At 36.5% G+C, this 17,047-nt stretch overlaps 1 protein-coding gene across 2 annotated transcripts in view; it reads left to right on the top strand.

Moving 5' to 3' along the window:
- TENM2 (teneurin transmembrane protein 2) overlaps positions 1-17,047 on the top strand; it is a 2,177,747-nt gene that overhangs the window by 1,636,427 nt on the left and 524,273 nt on the right. For both annotated transcript variants that reach the window (XM_063447436.1, XM_063447438.1), the window contains one exon: positions 8,843-8,887. In XM_063447436.1, coding sequence (XP_063303506.1) covers positions 8,843-8,887 — 45 coding nt within the window. The remainder of the gene's footprint in view (positions 1-8,842; positions 8,888-17,047) is intronic.

Consider the following 17,047-nt stretch of genomic DNA (forward strand, 5'->3'; position numbering starts at 1 on the left):
TGGGACTTTTTGGTGAATTTCTCAAGCGGTGGAAAGGTAGGGTAGCTGAGCTTCATCGTTTGCATGCCGTTTATTGTGTGTTCTGCATTGTGGGTTAGTTTCCATGCCAGCTCATTTTGACTTTTTTCTGACCTCCAGAACGGATTCATTGGTTTTCAATGCATTCCTATTGGAAACCGTGTAGTAGACAGCCACTAGAGGTGGAGTTAACCCTGCAAGGTAATTATTGCAGTTTATAAAAAACTGCAATAATTACACTTGCAGCGTTAAGGGTAATGGGAGTTGGCACCCAGACCACTCCAATAGGCAAAAGTGGTCTGGGTGCCTGGAGTGTCCCTTTAATGATTAACCTGTTTTTTGTTGTTGTTTTATTTCTACTTCTGTTTCTCCTTTCTATTGCATTTTTTAAAATAAATTATGCAAATCTGCTATCACACTGTACCTTTACTTCTTTAATTCACAATAAATATAGTCATATACTCATATACATGACATCCTTTATTTCTTTAACTGTGTATACTATGGGAAACCCTGTTCTAGAAATTGGCCTTTATTCTTTCTGCCTTGACTCTCTTTCTTTTCGATCTCTCCCCCCCACTCTCTTCCTATTTGCTTGCTATTCTTCAATCCTTTGTGAGTCTCACGCATAAACTGCAGGCGGCATTAAGCGTAAATATGTGACCTCACCATCAGCTTGACCAGAGTGACTAGCGACAGAATGTGACAACACTCCTGCTCCATCAATACTTAAGTGGTTAGATAGACAGACAGTCAGCTTATACATACAGGTGCTATACAATGATCTGAAAATACACACAACAAAACAAGAGGAATTATCATTTCTTCAAGCGCAGACCAATAAACACAATGTATCATTAGCTGCAGATTCACTAAACCATTTTTTCACCATTATATAATTAAGGATCACATTTAAATTAATCGATTAATGTAATAATTCCCTGATTGTTTAGTTAATGCAGGTTTAAAATAAATATTGTCAAGCTAGCAGTTTCATGGCCAGGAAAAAAAAATTATAGGAAGCATCACTGCGCTATTATACTAATTGTTTTGCAATAATGTGATTGGTTAAACAGCTTTTGATGGTATAAAGGAAAGATGATCCTAGCATATTGCATTACAAATCAATAAAAGGCTTGGGAGCTGTGCTTCCTAAAAGCCCTGATCTGCGTAGCTTCACTTCCTGTATTAAGCATCAAAAATGGTTTAAAGCAGGCAAGATTTCTAAAGATAGCTGTGTGACATTTCTGATACAATAAAGCCTAAATAGTTCAATTTGATACACAAGAGAAAGGAAAATCTAGTTTGCTGATTCTACAGCTGCTTTATTGAGCTGCCAAGGTGAAGGCCTGTGATAGAATACTTTATTGAAACCAAGGGGTGGAGGTTTAACAATTTACACAGTGCGATTTATTACCACATTGCCCATTTGTCTGTTGCCATTACGGTTATATGAATGCATGCCTTACACATATATTGCAAAAGTCCTAGAATATAGTCCTTTTAGCAAAGTGAGTTCAACAGCTTGTCATCTTTAATAAACGGACAAGCTTTTCAATTTTTCAAATGGCTACTGTATTAATGCAGTTTGACAGAGTACTTATTGTGGGTCAAAGGTAAAATTCTTAAGTAGAAATTAATCCCACAGAGTACAGTGGGCAATCCTACCTCCACTGACCTAAACATAAGGAAGACTGACATTGCAAGATGAGACGGACGTGTGCTGCTGCTTTAAAGACTTAATGTAAGGCCTAGGTTGGGGTATGAACATACAAATCCATCTATCTATTTATCTATCTATCTATCTATCTATCTAGATACATTTACTTTGTATAGAAAAGAATGGATAAAATTAACACATACTAGGAACAGAGAGAGAAATAAGCATTTATTAACTGATTGAAGAGACACTCCATGATGAAAACCAGCAAATATACATCAATAATGTAATTGCACTTTGACACATATTTTTTTCCAGATCTAAAAATGCAACTGCCCCAATTCTATTCCTTTAATCTGTCTCTTCTCAGAGAGTGCTCTGAATGCTTTTTTTTTATTTTAATGAAGTATGTGTAACAAAAAATCATCAAGCCATACACATGCACCTTTCAAACCCAGTTGGTCTCCATGATCTTATCTGCTTTACTCTGTGCACAGAAGGATGGAAGAACAGAGAAACTAACTTTCAGTTTTTAAACACTGTCCGACCACAAGTGTATGTGCATAGCTGAAAGATCTTGCCAATTATCTAAGGCAGAGATGAGTTTTTCCTCATAATTTCTTTATGTATGTCTAGCCTATTCAGCATGCCCGGCATCTCAGACCAGGAGATCGGGTTTGGATGTTAAACCTGTAGAGATAGAGGGGACATTCATACTCCTCCATCTCCTTATTCTTAAATAGCCCAGCCACAAGATCAGTTAGCCCCTTTTTGGCCAGTCTTATTCTAATAACCTAGTGCGTGCTTACATAGGTGAATCTACATGGTTCTGGGCATGGCACGTTTCAAATTGAACCCTGTATTTGTGACAGAAGGGGTTGCAAGTTGACTTTAGTCAGACTACAATATAATATATAGATCATGTATATATACATTTATTTTATATTCTAAATATTTTCTGACCCCTCTTCTGTAGAGGTGATGGTGGTCTAATGGATGGAAGAATTGCTTGGATCGGCAATTAGTGTCTCTGCTCCTTTTTAAGATCTGGGGCTCTTTAAAAGGTTCTGAGCAATAAGACTAACATAGACTCTGAAATGTTTTACTCATCTCCCCAACAGCTCTGTACTTCATTGTCTGCCTGGCACTGGCTGCCTGGTAGTGACTATCAGGGGGGTATGGAGGTGCCAGCTGGATCAGTCTAGTATGGTAGTGTTACAGTGCCCACTCTCTGTTTCACAGGGTGCTATGGTGATCTCTGGCAGCTGTCGATGAACCCTATAAGGAATTAAAGATTTTCAATATAAAGTATCTTGTAAAACTGCTTTACATTTTTTCTGTGTTCTGTACTGGCTAGTATTGAATATTATAATATGGCCTTCTTAAATACAATACAAAATAACTGCTTGCTCTTCTTTCATGAATAACGCATGCATAAATATATATGATCCAATATTTTTCTAATAGCATACAAGATAAATAAATAAAGTATTGGTCTTCCTGACATTATAATTCCCTGACGACCTCTATAGTAGCTATATAATTTGTCATTGTAAAAAATGCCAATGTCTGGAGCACTATTTAAGTCTATTGTTCTCTGAACTGTATCTGGTCGCTTACTAATATAGTCCCCAATGTGTTTTTCTCTGTCTTTTCTGTTCTATTTGCTTGTGAAAACATTGACTGATTTAGGTATAAAAAATGTATTGATTGACATTAATACACCAATTATACTAAAATGGAAGCCTATTTACATATTAAATAAAAAAATTACAACAGTTATCAATCTTGTTTAGTTCATTAAATCAGTAAAAAAAAAATAAGGCCTTAAATATTCACAAAATTTCTTAATATCCACAAAGTTGGGTAAAACAAGCAGAAAACGATATTTTGCTGGCTTGTTTCTATATTTTCATTGAGAAACCTGCCTGAAGTGGCACAGACATTCTCACACAGGAATTCCCTGCAAACAAAATGTTATTGTCTGCATCCACAACCGTCAAATTGGAGTAAAAGTGCTCGCTAGCTGTTCAGCAATTTTCAGTGTAAAATAGCAAAGATGCAAAAATGACCTCAAACCTTTTGCATTTTATAAACGTCTTTGGACTCCCCACATTTTTACAAGACAGTCCTTGGATATTTTGAGTTATTTGAAGCATTTGTGACTTTGGTGGTAGTCACCAACCACTGACATTAAAATTCCTAGATATCCCCCAAATCATATTCAATTTATTTTATACAGAAAAATATTAAAAGCAAAACGACCAACTGCGCCTCTAACAAGCAAGAATGTGTGAGCCTGAAGCAACTTGTATGTTGCCACTCATATCTGAGGCATAAGGTTTATTTGGCTTGCTAGTCCAGTATTAAGTATTAAATAAAACAAATCTCACAGTTTCTCTGGACCAAGTATTGGTGTAGCATCACCACGTCTATGCGTTTTACCGTAGACTTTGACAGGACGTTGTCAAATGTACATTTCATACATCAGCTGATTATTTTAGAAAAAAATTGAGCCTACAAATTACCCGAAAGGTTTTTGTTTGAATTTGATTTCAAAATGTGCCCTTTCTGTAGTCCATTTTATCTACTTTGTGATTTCCTGTTTCAATGATTTTATATAAAATGTTGAGGATTAGTCACAGTACATTTTGTACATTGTGTGCGTAAACATGACCTGCATTTACTTCAGTCTGCATTGGTGTTTCTATTATACTAAGTTAGAGGGAGTCGAAGTTTTCATTTTCAGCAGTTTATGACAAATAATTTAGAATTGTAAGGTATGATAATATATAAAATCAACCTTGATGTTTTTTTTTTGTTAAAAGGATTATTATTATTACTTTTATAAATTAATATGCCTTAAATGTCTATACCTGTTCAATGAAATCAACACAGCTGCTAGATATGAGAGATAAGAGAGGATATTTCCATTACACAGATAACATATAACCAACTATGCTAATAAATTAATTTTAAAAAATGATCCTGCGTTTTAAACAAATTCACTGTATTTACACATATTATAAAGAGCTCTGTCCAGAAAATATTCTGCCAATACTGTTTGCCCTATTATCTCCCACCTCCGACCAGTATTAGCATTCTTAGGGTACACACACATTTACTACCATTCAAGTCAGTCAGTAACTTTATCCATCCATGTTATCTGGACTGTTTTAGAGAAATGTCTGCAGATATACCTTTATTTGAATGTTATTGACCTGGCTAGATTCCACTAAAATATCGACCTGAGTTTGCATTTACAACCTGGGGGGTGTCAGTAAGTATGCAACCATTTTCAACAATGTGCACATTTTTATATTTGTGCTGAGAAACATCCCTCTCTCCAAGCCTTAAAGCCCTATTATTAAACACTCTGAATACCTTGTTTGGCATAGTACTTTTGGAAAGCACCATGTATATCATCATTATAATAAAAACCTTCATTGTTTGTGTTCTATACTGTGACCATTATTATGTATACCACAATTGCATACATTAATTTAAATGCATATTGCCTGTACAGTTATAACGGTTTTCACATGAATAATTAGTTTTATCAAAGAAACAGTGGGAACGTATTCACTATGCTAAATATGATGAAGAAATTTCATTGATATTACAAATTGTAGGCTTAAATGGCCAAAGTGGCCAAATTCTCCAATTCACCTTCTCAGTTATTGAAAAATGTTGCCTTTAAATAATAAAAAAATAAATAAAAAATCAGTTCTTCAAAATTTTGGTTAAGTTACTAAACTACTGTTGTTTATCTTCCTTAAGAGAAAACACTTTCATCCATTGCCGTCATAAGGGTTTGGGAATGGGTTGTTTAACAAGCAACCAGGGTGAACCAAACATTTTCATTTTTAATATATCTGTGCTGAAAAAATATTTTATTTTTTATCTTATGCAAACAATTATCATAAAATGGACAAAGTTGAACAAAATAGATGTGAATGGTGATATACAAGCATGCTTAAACAAGAAAACTTTTACGATCCTTGGAAAGAAACCATCCTTAAATAAAATCGCATTATAGATCGTTTGCCTTCAGCAGCATACTAATGTCAGTTGTAATTCCCTTTGATATACGGCTGAAAGATCAATAAGCGCATTCAAATTTTGTTAAATTTGACTGTAATTGAAACAATGGGGATATTATTTTGTATTGTTCTTTAATAAATAGCCTATGGACCATACATTTATACTGATGACCATTTTACTAATAGCATTCAAAATTTATAATACTGTTTAAAATGTATTGGCCTTTGTGACATGTTATTATTCATTATTGGCCTCTGTAGTAGCTAAATTATCTATCATAGTAAATGAATGCTAAATTCTAGAATACTATTTAAGTCTATCAGCAGCTGTCTTTTGTACGTTTGTGTGAATGCTGTATAGATATTAAAGAATCTGCCTTCTTTTTAACCCCTTAAGGACACATGACATGTGTGACATGTCATGAATCCCTTTTATTCCAGAAGTTTGGTCCTTAAGGGGTGAAAAGGGCAGCTCATGGTTTTGAATCCCCTATTGCACAGTGCAACATCTCGTCATTCAATAAAAACTATGCCTATTGCACAATGCCAAGCTCATTGCATACATCTGTGACTAAATCGCAGTGCAGCACTGGGACATGTTCCAGGCTGCCTGGGAATAATGGTAGTAACATTCCATCTAATATGTGCACTTAAGTATGCTTCATACAGAAAACTCAGTTTGACTCTTATCACCTTAGAGCATACATAATACATATTAGACTTGTTACGACACAAAAATTGGTTCAGCCGAAACGATTCATCTGGAAAAAAATTGTTCCATGCAATTCATCAATGTGGTGTTTTGGCTCAGACAAATTTCATCCATGCTAATATTCTGGACAAATCAAAAGGGAATGTTAAAACTGTTTTAAATGATCTCAGCCAGAGAGGTGGTGCTTTCCCGAGGAGACCTGTGCGGCAAGGGAAAAAAGTTTAGAAAACAACCTCTTTGACACCCTGACAGTCTGGCCTGGTTACCTAAAGGATGACTAAAACATTATAACATTAGGAATACGTATTTGAGAAACTCAGATTTAACCCCTTAAGACCGCAGGGCGTTCTACGCCGTCCCTATTTTGGTGGCTCTAAACGCCGCAGGGTGGCATAGAACGCCCTGCGATCTTTTGTACTTACCCGATCGCTGGCGATCCCACGCCGGTGATCGCGGTATGGGGACTTTCCTGGGAGCCCAGGGAGTCCCCCTCCGTCCTCTTCGGCCCCCCCTGGGGCATGTGATCGCATAGCCGTTCAAGGCATTGCCAGCAGGGGGAGTGCCTGGAATGACAGGTACTCCCCCTGCTGTCTAAAAAAAATATGAAAACATGTTAAAACAGTGTAAAATTAAATTATATATACTTAGATCATATATATACTTATTATATATATGATCTAAGTATATATATACACACATACACAGAAATATACATACACTGTCTATGTGTATTTTAATATTAATATATACATAATTATATATATATATATATATATATATTAATATCAAAATACCCGTACAATGATATTGATTAAATATATATATAATTTTCATTATATATATATATATTTATATATAATAAAAAATAAATAAATATATAAATACGTTAAAAAATTAAATAAAAAAATAATAAAAAATAAATAGATAAAAAATATATATACATGCTTAATTTTATTCTAACTGTATTTTAAAATTAATATATATATATATATTGATATCAAAATATATGTAGAACAAAATAATTTATATATCTATATACATCACTATATATATATATATATATACCTATATATAAATAAAAAAATTATATACATATATATATATATACACATATATATACACACATATGTATATAATAATTCTACGTATATATTTATGTAATAATTTTACATAATTAGGTTATTTTATTAATTACAATTTGTAGGACCTGCCTGACAACCCAGGCCGAAAGTTCAGGGAATTTAATTTTCTAGCACTATATTTAACCCTGTAACTTTCCAAGACACCCTAAAACCTGTACATGGGGGTACTGTTTTACTCGGAAGACTTCGCTGAACACAAATATTAGTGTTTCAAAACAGTAAAATGTATTACAATGACGATATTGTCATTGACAGTGAAATTTTTTGCATTTTTCACACACAAATGGCACTTACACTGACAATATAATTGTTGTGATACGCTTTACTGTTTTGAAACACTAATATTTGTGTTCAGGGAAGTCTCACGAGTATAACAGTACCCCTCATGTACAGCTTTTATGGTGTTTTCAAAAGTTACAGAGTCAAATATAAGGCTTGCGTTTCAGTTTTTTCACATTAAAATTCGCCAGGTTGCCTTTGAGACCGTACGATAGCCCAGGAATTAAAATTACCCCCATGATGGCATACCACTTGCAATAGTAGACAACCCAGGGTATTGCAAATAGGGTATGTTCAAATTAGTTTTTTGCATTTTCAAATATTAACACTAACTTTGGCCAGTGTTTGTGACCAAGTGGCTACTAAAAAAGACTGGACATACTCCATTTGCAATACCTTGAGTTGTCTACTTTTGCAAATGGTATGCCATCATGGGGGTAATTCTTATTCCTGGGTACCATATGGTCTCAAAGGCAACGTAACCAATCTGGCGAATTTCAATGTGAAAACACTGAAATATGTAACACGCTATATTTGACCCTGTAACTTCCCAAAACACCATAAAACCTGTACATAGTGGGTACTGTTTTACACGTGAGACATCGCTGAATACAAATATGTGTATGTTATTGCAGTAAAAGCAAACAGTATTTTGACATTCACAGTTAAAATGTCACTTAGAGCTAAAACATTTTAAATAATTATTTTAACATTAAAATCCATTTTTTTTATATTTTTTTCATATTATGTTCCATACCTAAATATTTGAAGTTAAACGAAAGCCCTGTTTCCCCTGAATAAAATGATATATAATAAGTGTGGGTGCATTTAATACGAAAGAGGTGAATTACGGTTGGACAGACATATAGCTCAAATGCCAGGTTTTGTTTACGTTTTGTTTTGATCACAACTTGTACATTTGGCTGCGGTCTTAAGGGGTTAAGCGAGTGCTTTGTGATTGGCTAACGTCTTCTATTTGTAATCGCAGATACACTAGGCATTGGGACAAGACACTGTCGCTCAGCTACAACAGGTGACTATGCAATCAAATGTTGTTTGGTTAATAAACTATTTGGAGGCTTTTCCTTACAACAGTTATTTTGCCCATCGTAGAATAGATAGAAAAATAGATGGATGGATGCATGGTTGGAAATAAGTACATTATATCAATTTAAAAAATAGATTAGGTCCATTCAAACTGTTTTTATTTTTAATGTATTGTAGCTTTTCCAAAAGTATACCTATGATGTACTGAGTATATATTTTTTTCCCTATCTAAATATGAACCCTTTTTTTAATGTGAATATACATTCAATTTATATTTTCATATCGTATTATGGGACACTATTCTTGTATTTTCTTAAAATTGATCACTAATTATAAATAAACTATTATTATTGTGTACTTTAAATAATATAATATTTGTTGAAAACATTTCTTTTCTCCCAAGCCACCTTTCCTTGACCTTATGAAAAAGGGTCTCTGTTTTGTATTTTCACATTACAGCTTTGACACAAAAAATATTGTAATGAAATTCATAGTGTGTTCCATGTTCTATCTCATTTTAGTCTCCCCAAAGTGCTAATTTTTCTATTCTTATGAATATTTTATGCCTGTGTTAATGTCTCACGGAGGATACGGGTGGTGTAGAATCTCGAAAGAGAATCCAACCACATTCACCAAATAACCCTCTTTGCTTCCTATTAAACTCTTCAACAGCTTGTTATATTTCCCGGAGCTTCAATCAAACACTTTTTTAAACAAATTGAAATACTCCAACCATTATTGATATGCCTATAGGAATATGATCCAGATGTTTATTGTGATTTGGAAGAAAATCTCCAAGCAGATTTTCTTTTTTTTAATGAAATGGTAAATATGCTCATAGCATGCTTTGGAAACAGTTTTCAAAGTTGATTTTCTCCCTTGATCAATTGAGGATAATCCTGGCTTGTCTTCCTTAGTTTCTACATGTGCTCGTCTTGTCAACGTGAAGTGCTTGAAAATGGCTGGTTTTGATTGTATTTTTATATTATGACATTATTCTGTCACTCCAAAGCCCAGATTGTTACTCTATATATTTGAACACAAGCGCTTAGCTTTTTTCGAAAAGACATTTGCTAAATCATTTGTATTTTTGTTCAAATCTATACATTCGCCGAACGTGAGACTTAATGTCATTATACAGACAAATTGAAATTTCCTTGAGAAATTAGGATCTACAAACCTTTTCTTTTAGAAATATGCACATTAAATCAGCAGCAAACTAGAAAGAGCAGTTGTGTGCTAACAGGCAGAAGCTGCCTATCATCACGTTATTCTTACTCCGTTTGACCATTGAGGTAAACCAAAAAGCCATATGACATCGGAAAACTCAATGTTTGATGTCCTTACTTTAGCAACAATGAATTAGTTAGTAGCTTGGTTATTTCTGTTGAGACATCTGTGAACTCCAAGGGATATCCTTGAAATCCTGACTTGTTGGTGGGTCCTGAGGAAAGATTTGGAGAACATTGTCCTTGTTCTCCACGATCTAAAGATGCCTGAACTTCACAGCTACTTTCTTTTCATACTATTGTGGCATAGCAGAAATGCCTGCTTGAATACCTGGCTGAATACAAGTGACACAGTTAAGGGTATCTTTAAATCCTGACAACCTGTTCTTTCTATGAGGATTGAAAATAAAAGAAATTGCTGTACACAGTTGGCAAGTCACTACATGGAATCTTTGTGATGGGCTATTTATGGGCTTATTATTTTGAATGGTCTCAAGGTCAGCTTGTCTAGAAGCAAAACAGAAAAATAACCCAGGGAAAAAAAACAAAAGAAGGGGGGAATTAGGCAATCAGTAATACAATGAAATGAAAAACTGTCCTTTGTACCATAAATAAAGAGACGTCTATAAATTGTGGAATATTGCTTCTGCTGTTGTTAGAAGAGTGTAGAGCAGGAAGGGAGAAAACAGGAAATCAATCTAATCAATCTAATAATTCTTGTTTGAGAAAGTGGATAATAAACACACACACACACACACACACACAATATATATATACAGGGAGTGCAGAATTATTAGGCAAGTTGTATTTTTGAGGATTCATTTTATTATTGAACAACAACCATGTTCTCAATGAACCCAAAAAACTCATTAATATCAAAGCTGAATATTTTTGGAAGTAGTTTTTAGTTTGTTTTTAGTTATAGCTATTTTAGGGGGATATCTGTGTGTGCAGGTGACTATTACTGTGCATAATTATTAGGCAACTTAACAAAAAACAAATATATACCCATTTCAATTATTTATTTTTACCAGTGAAACCAATATAACATCTCAACATTCACAAATGTAAATTTCTGACATTCAAAAACATAACAAAAACAAATCAGTGACCAATATGGCAACCTTTCTTTGCAAGGACACTCAAAAGCCTGCCATCCATGGATTCTGTCAGTGTTTTGATCTATTCACCATCAACATTGCGTGCAGCAGCAACCACAGCCTCCCAGACACTGTTCAGAGAGGTGTACTGTTTTCCCTCCTTGTAAATCTCACATTTGATGATGGACCACAGGTTCTAAATGGGGTTCAGATCAGGTGAACAAGGAGGCCATGTCATTAGATTTTCTTCTTTTATACCCTTTCTTGCCAGCCACGCTGTGGAGTACTTGGACGCGTGTGATGGAGCATTGTCCTGCATGACAATCATGTTTTTCTTGAAGGATGCAGACTTCTTCCTGTACCACTGCTTGAAGAAGGTGTCTTCCAGAAACTGGCAGTAGGACTGGGAGTTGAGTTTGACTCCATCCTCAACCCGAAAAGGCCCCACAAGCTCATCTTTGATGATACCAGCCCAAACCAGTACTCCACCTCCACCTTGCTGGCGTCTGAGTCGGACTGGAGCTCTCTGCCCTTTACCAATCCATCCATCTGGCCCATCAAGACTCACTCTCATTTCATCAGTCCATAAAACCTTAGAAAAAACAGTCTTGAGATATTTCTTGGCCCAGTCTTGGCGTTTCAGCTTGTGTGTCTTGTTCAGTGGTGGTCGTCTTTCAGCCTTTCTTACCTTGGCCATGTCTCTGAGTATTGCACACCTTGTGCTTTTGGGCACTCCAGTGATGTTGCAGCTCTGAAATATGGCCAAACTGGTGGCAAGTGGCATCTTGGCAGCTGCACGCTTGACTTTTCTCAGTTCATGCGCAGTTATTTTGCGCCTTGGTTTCTCCACACGCTTCTTGCGACCCTGTTGACTATTTTGAATGAAACGCTTGATTGTTCGATGATCACGCTTCAGAAGCTTTGCAATTTTAAGAGTGCTGCATCCCTCTGCAAGATATCTCACTATTTTTGACTTTTCTGAGCCTGTCAAGTCCTTCTTTTGACCCATTTTGCCAAAGGAAAGGAAGTTGCCTAATAATTATGCACACCTGATATAGGGTGTTGATGTCATTAGACCACACCCCTTCTCATTACAGAGATGCACATCACCTAATATGCTTAATTGGTAGTAGGCTTTCGAGCCTATACAGCTTGGAGTAAGACAACATGCATAAAGAGGATGATGTGGTCAAAATACTAATTTGCCTAATAATTCTGCACTCACTGTATATATATATATATATATATATATATATATACAGTTACAAGAAAAAGCATGTGAACCCTTTGGAATGATATGGATTTCTGCACAAATTGGTCATAAAATGTGATCTGATCATCATCTAAATCACAATAATAGACAATCACAGTCTGCTCAAACTAATAACACACAAAGAAGGAAATGTTGCCATGTTTTTATTGAACACACCATGTAAACATTCACAGTGCAGGTGGAAAAAGTATGTGAACCCTTGGATTTAATAACTGGTTGAACCTCCTTTGGCAGCAATAACTTCAACCAAACATTTCCTGTAGTTGCAGATCAGACGTGCACAACGGTCAGGAGTAATTCTTGACCATTCCTCTTTACAGAACTGTTTCAGTTCAGCAATATTCTTGGGATGTCTTGTGTGAATCGCTTTCTTGAGGTCATGCCACAGCATCTCAATCGGGTTGAGGTCAGGACTTTGACTGGGCCACTTCAGAAGGCGTATTTTCTTCTGTTTAAGCCATTCTGTTGTTGATTTACTTCTATGCTTTGGGCCATTGTCCTGTTGCAACACCCATCTTCTGTTGAGCTTCAGCTGGTAGACAGATGGCCTTAAGTTCTCCTGCAAAATGTCTTGATAAACTTGGGAATTCATTTTTCCTTCGATGACAGCAATCCGTCCAGGCCCTGACACAGCAAAGCAGCCCCAAAACATGATGCCCCCACAACCATACTTCACAGTTGGGATGAGGTTTTGATGTTGGTGTGGTTTTATCTGTCCACAGAATATTTTGCCAGTACTGCTGTGAAACATCCAGGTGCTCTTGTGCAAACTGCAAACTGTAAACGTGCAGCAATGTTTTGTTTGGACAGCAATGGCTTCCTCTGTGGTATCCTCCCATGAAATCCATTCTTGTTTAGTGTTTTACGTATTGTAGATTCGCTAACAGGGATGTTAGCATTTGCCAGTGACTTTTGTAAGTCTTTAGCTGACACTCTAGGATTCTTCTTCACCTCATTGAGCAGTCTGCGCTGTGCTCTTGCAGTCATCTTTACAGGATGGCCACTCCTAGAGAGAGTAGCAGCAGTGGTGAACTTTCTCCATTTATAGACAATTTGTCTTTCCGTGGACTGATGAACAGCAAGGCTTTTGGAGATACTTTTATAACCCTTAACTGGTGTGTGTTTTTTTATAGGGCAGCTATAAATCTCATTGATTGGACTACAGCTGGCTGACATCTCACTCCAATTAGCTCTTAGTCTAGGGGTTCACATACTTTTTCCACCTGCACTGTGAATGTTTACATGGTGTGTTCAATAAAAACATGGCAACATTTCATTATTTTTGTGTTATTAGTTTATGCAGACTGTGATTGTCTATTGTTGTGACTTAGATGATGATCAGATCACATTTTATGACCAATTTGTGCAGAAATCCATAACATTCCAAAGGGTTCACATACTTTTTCTTGCAACTGTATATATATCTATATCTATATATATATATATATATATATATATATATATATATATATATATATATATATATATAAAGCCACAGCTGTTATGGTACTTACTCTAAATATCTTCAACACAATTATATCTCCATGCCCTGGTGCAACCAAACATTAGCCACATATAATCCAATAAATCCAAGAAGTATGAACACTCATGGGTCTTTGTGAAATAATATATAAATATAACACAAAAATGTACAATTTCATTGTACATATAAGTGCCCATACTTATATATATATATATATATATATATATATATATATATATATATATATATATATATATATATATATATATATACATATATACACTGCTCAAAACAAATAAAGGGAACACTTAAACAACACAATGTTACTCCAAGTCAATGACACTTCTGTGAAATCCAACTGGATACTTAGGAAGCAACACTGAGTGACAATGAATTTCACATGCTGTTGTGCAAATGGGATAGACAACAGGTGGAAATTATAGGCAATTAGCAAGACACCCCCAATAAAGGAGTGGTTCTGCAGGTGGTGACCACAGACCACTTCTCAGTTCCTATGCTTCCTGGCTGATGTTTTGGTCAGTTTTGAATGCTGCGGTTCTTTCACTCTAGTGGTAGCATGAGATGGAGTCTACAACCCACACAAGGCGCTCAGGTAGTGCAGCTCATCCAGGATGGCACATCAATGCAAGCTGTGGCAAGAAGGTTTGTTGTGTCTGTAAGCGTAGTGTCCAGAGCATAGAGGCGCTACCAGGAGACAGGCCAGTACATCAGGAGACGTGGAGGAGGCCGTAGGAGGGCAACAACCCAGCAGCAGGACCGCTACCTCCGCCTTTGTACAAGGAGGAACAGGAGGAGCACTGCCAGAGCCCTGCAAAATGACCTCCAGCATTCCACAAATGTGCACGTGTCTGCTCAAACGGTCAGAAACAGACTCCATGAGGGTGGTATGAGGGCCCGACGTCCACAGGTGGGGGTTGTGCTTACAGCCCAACACCATGCAAGACTTTTGGCATTTGCCAGAGAACACTAAGATTGGCAAATTCGCCACTGGCGCCCTGTGCTCTTCACAGATGAAAGCAGGTTCACACTGAGCACATGTGACAGATATGACAGAGTCTGGAGACGCTGTGGAGAATGTTCTGCTGCCTGCATCCTCCAGCATGACCGGTTTGGCAGTGGGTCAGTAATGGTGTGGGGTGGCATTTTTTTGGGGGGCCGCACAGCCCTCCAGAGGTAGCCTGACTGCCAATAGGTACCGAGATGAGATCCTCAGACCCCTTGTGAGACCATATGCTAGTGCGGTTGGCCCTGGGTTCCTCCTAATGCAAGACAATGCTAGACCTCATGTGGCTGGAGTGTGTCAGCAGTTCCTGCAAGACGAAGGCATTGATGCTATGAAATGGCCCACCCATTCCCCAGACCTGAATCCAATTGAGCACATCTGGGACATCATGTCTCGCTCCATCCACCAATGTCACGTTGCACCACAGACTGTCCAGGAGTTGGCAGATGCTTTAGTCCATGTCTGGCAGGAGATCCCTCAGGAGACCATCCGCCACCTCATCAGGAGTATGCACAGGCGTTGTAGGGAGGTCATACAGGCACGTGGAGGCCACACACACTACTGAGCCTCATTTTGACTTGTTTTAAGGACATTACATAAAAGTTGGATCAGCCTGTAGTGTGTTTTTCCACTTTAATTTTGAGTGTGACTCCAAATCCAGACCTCCATTAGTTGAAAGATTTGATTTCCATTTTTTTATTTCTGTGTGATACAACTTTCTGCTTAATGGTCTGTTAGTGTTATTAAACCCATAAAATATGAATTCAGAGTGGATTTTAATGTAAGGCCAAAGCAGCTGAAGAGGTAGGGAGGAACTTATAAATGTGAACCTATTTTTTTTTAGGATTCACATATGTAAATTACTCTTTTGAAAGCAGACACTGGATGGTTCTGAATGATATGTGTTCATTCGGTCTAAAGCATTAGATATGATCCGGATTTGCTTTTAGTAAATATGAGAATTGGTAATCCAATTCAAATTCAGCCATGATGTCCACATGTTGTCAATCTGCGTGTTCTAAGTTAAGTTTAGATTTTATCAGCCAACCTTTCTTGCAAGTGTTGCATAAGTGGTACATTTCTTTAATGCTATCTAAAACCATTCGGCATCTATTAACATTGTGAGATTCACTCAAAACACATTTTTTTCCAGGTACATGTGTTATAACACGCTATAATTACATATTGATATGTAGGGAAGCAGTGATCACTTTCAAGTTTCCAATGGAAACAAATGTAGATGTAATAAAAGGACAATTACCATAACTGCAGGAAAATGAATGCACCAGAGGGAGATTTTCTTCCAGTCTCATCCTATCATTCTGACATCCAACTAACAGAAACATATAGAAATAGAGAAACCTACCCGCTGAGCCCGTAAAAATAGCAGGGGAATCAAATAAATGTGGTGGGAGTTGTTATTCACTTGGGAAATTAACATACCTCTGGCTGGAAAACGTGGTAAAAAGCGTAAAGACGGGAAGAAAAAAGGAGAGGTACAATATATAGAGGCAGTGGGTAGTTGCTTAGGAAGGAGGGATTTTAAATGTAGGAGAGGGTAAGACATTGCTTAATTCTACACTTAAGATGTATAAATAGCACGTATGCTATAGTGAATCATGTATCAGTACTCTATTCATATGCAGTTTCATTATACAGCAAATTGTGGTCATTTCTAGTTTGTGCTCGCTATTAATATTAAATGGCAAACATAGGGGCTATTCTAAGGCAATCAAGCACTAAATAAAAGGCAATCACCATGGGAATATAATGAATCCAGGCTAGTTTTGATATATTCACGTGGCTGTATTCTATACGATGTATTAAACATGTACAGATAAACAATAATTTAAAAATATAAAAGATACATGTGAAGTTGCCTAATTTTGATACAAATCTGCAGGTCTGCATGTTCTGCAGTTGGCAAACCAGGAAGCATTTCAGCACTTGCCTTTCAGTAGTACTTCTGAGCTTGTCCCGTTAACAGTGTTTCATGGAATTCTAGGAATTATTTCATTACCAGCGTTCTACTCTAGA

This window comes from Pelobates fuscus, chromosome 3 (assembly GCF_036172605.1).
Source record: "Pelobates fuscus isolate aPelFus1 chromosome 3, aPelFus1.pri, whole genome shotgun sequence".
In the NCBI taxonomy this organism is placed as follows: domain Eukaryota; kingdom Metazoa; phylum Chordata; class Amphibia; order Anura; family Pelobatidae; genus Pelobates; species Pelobates fuscus.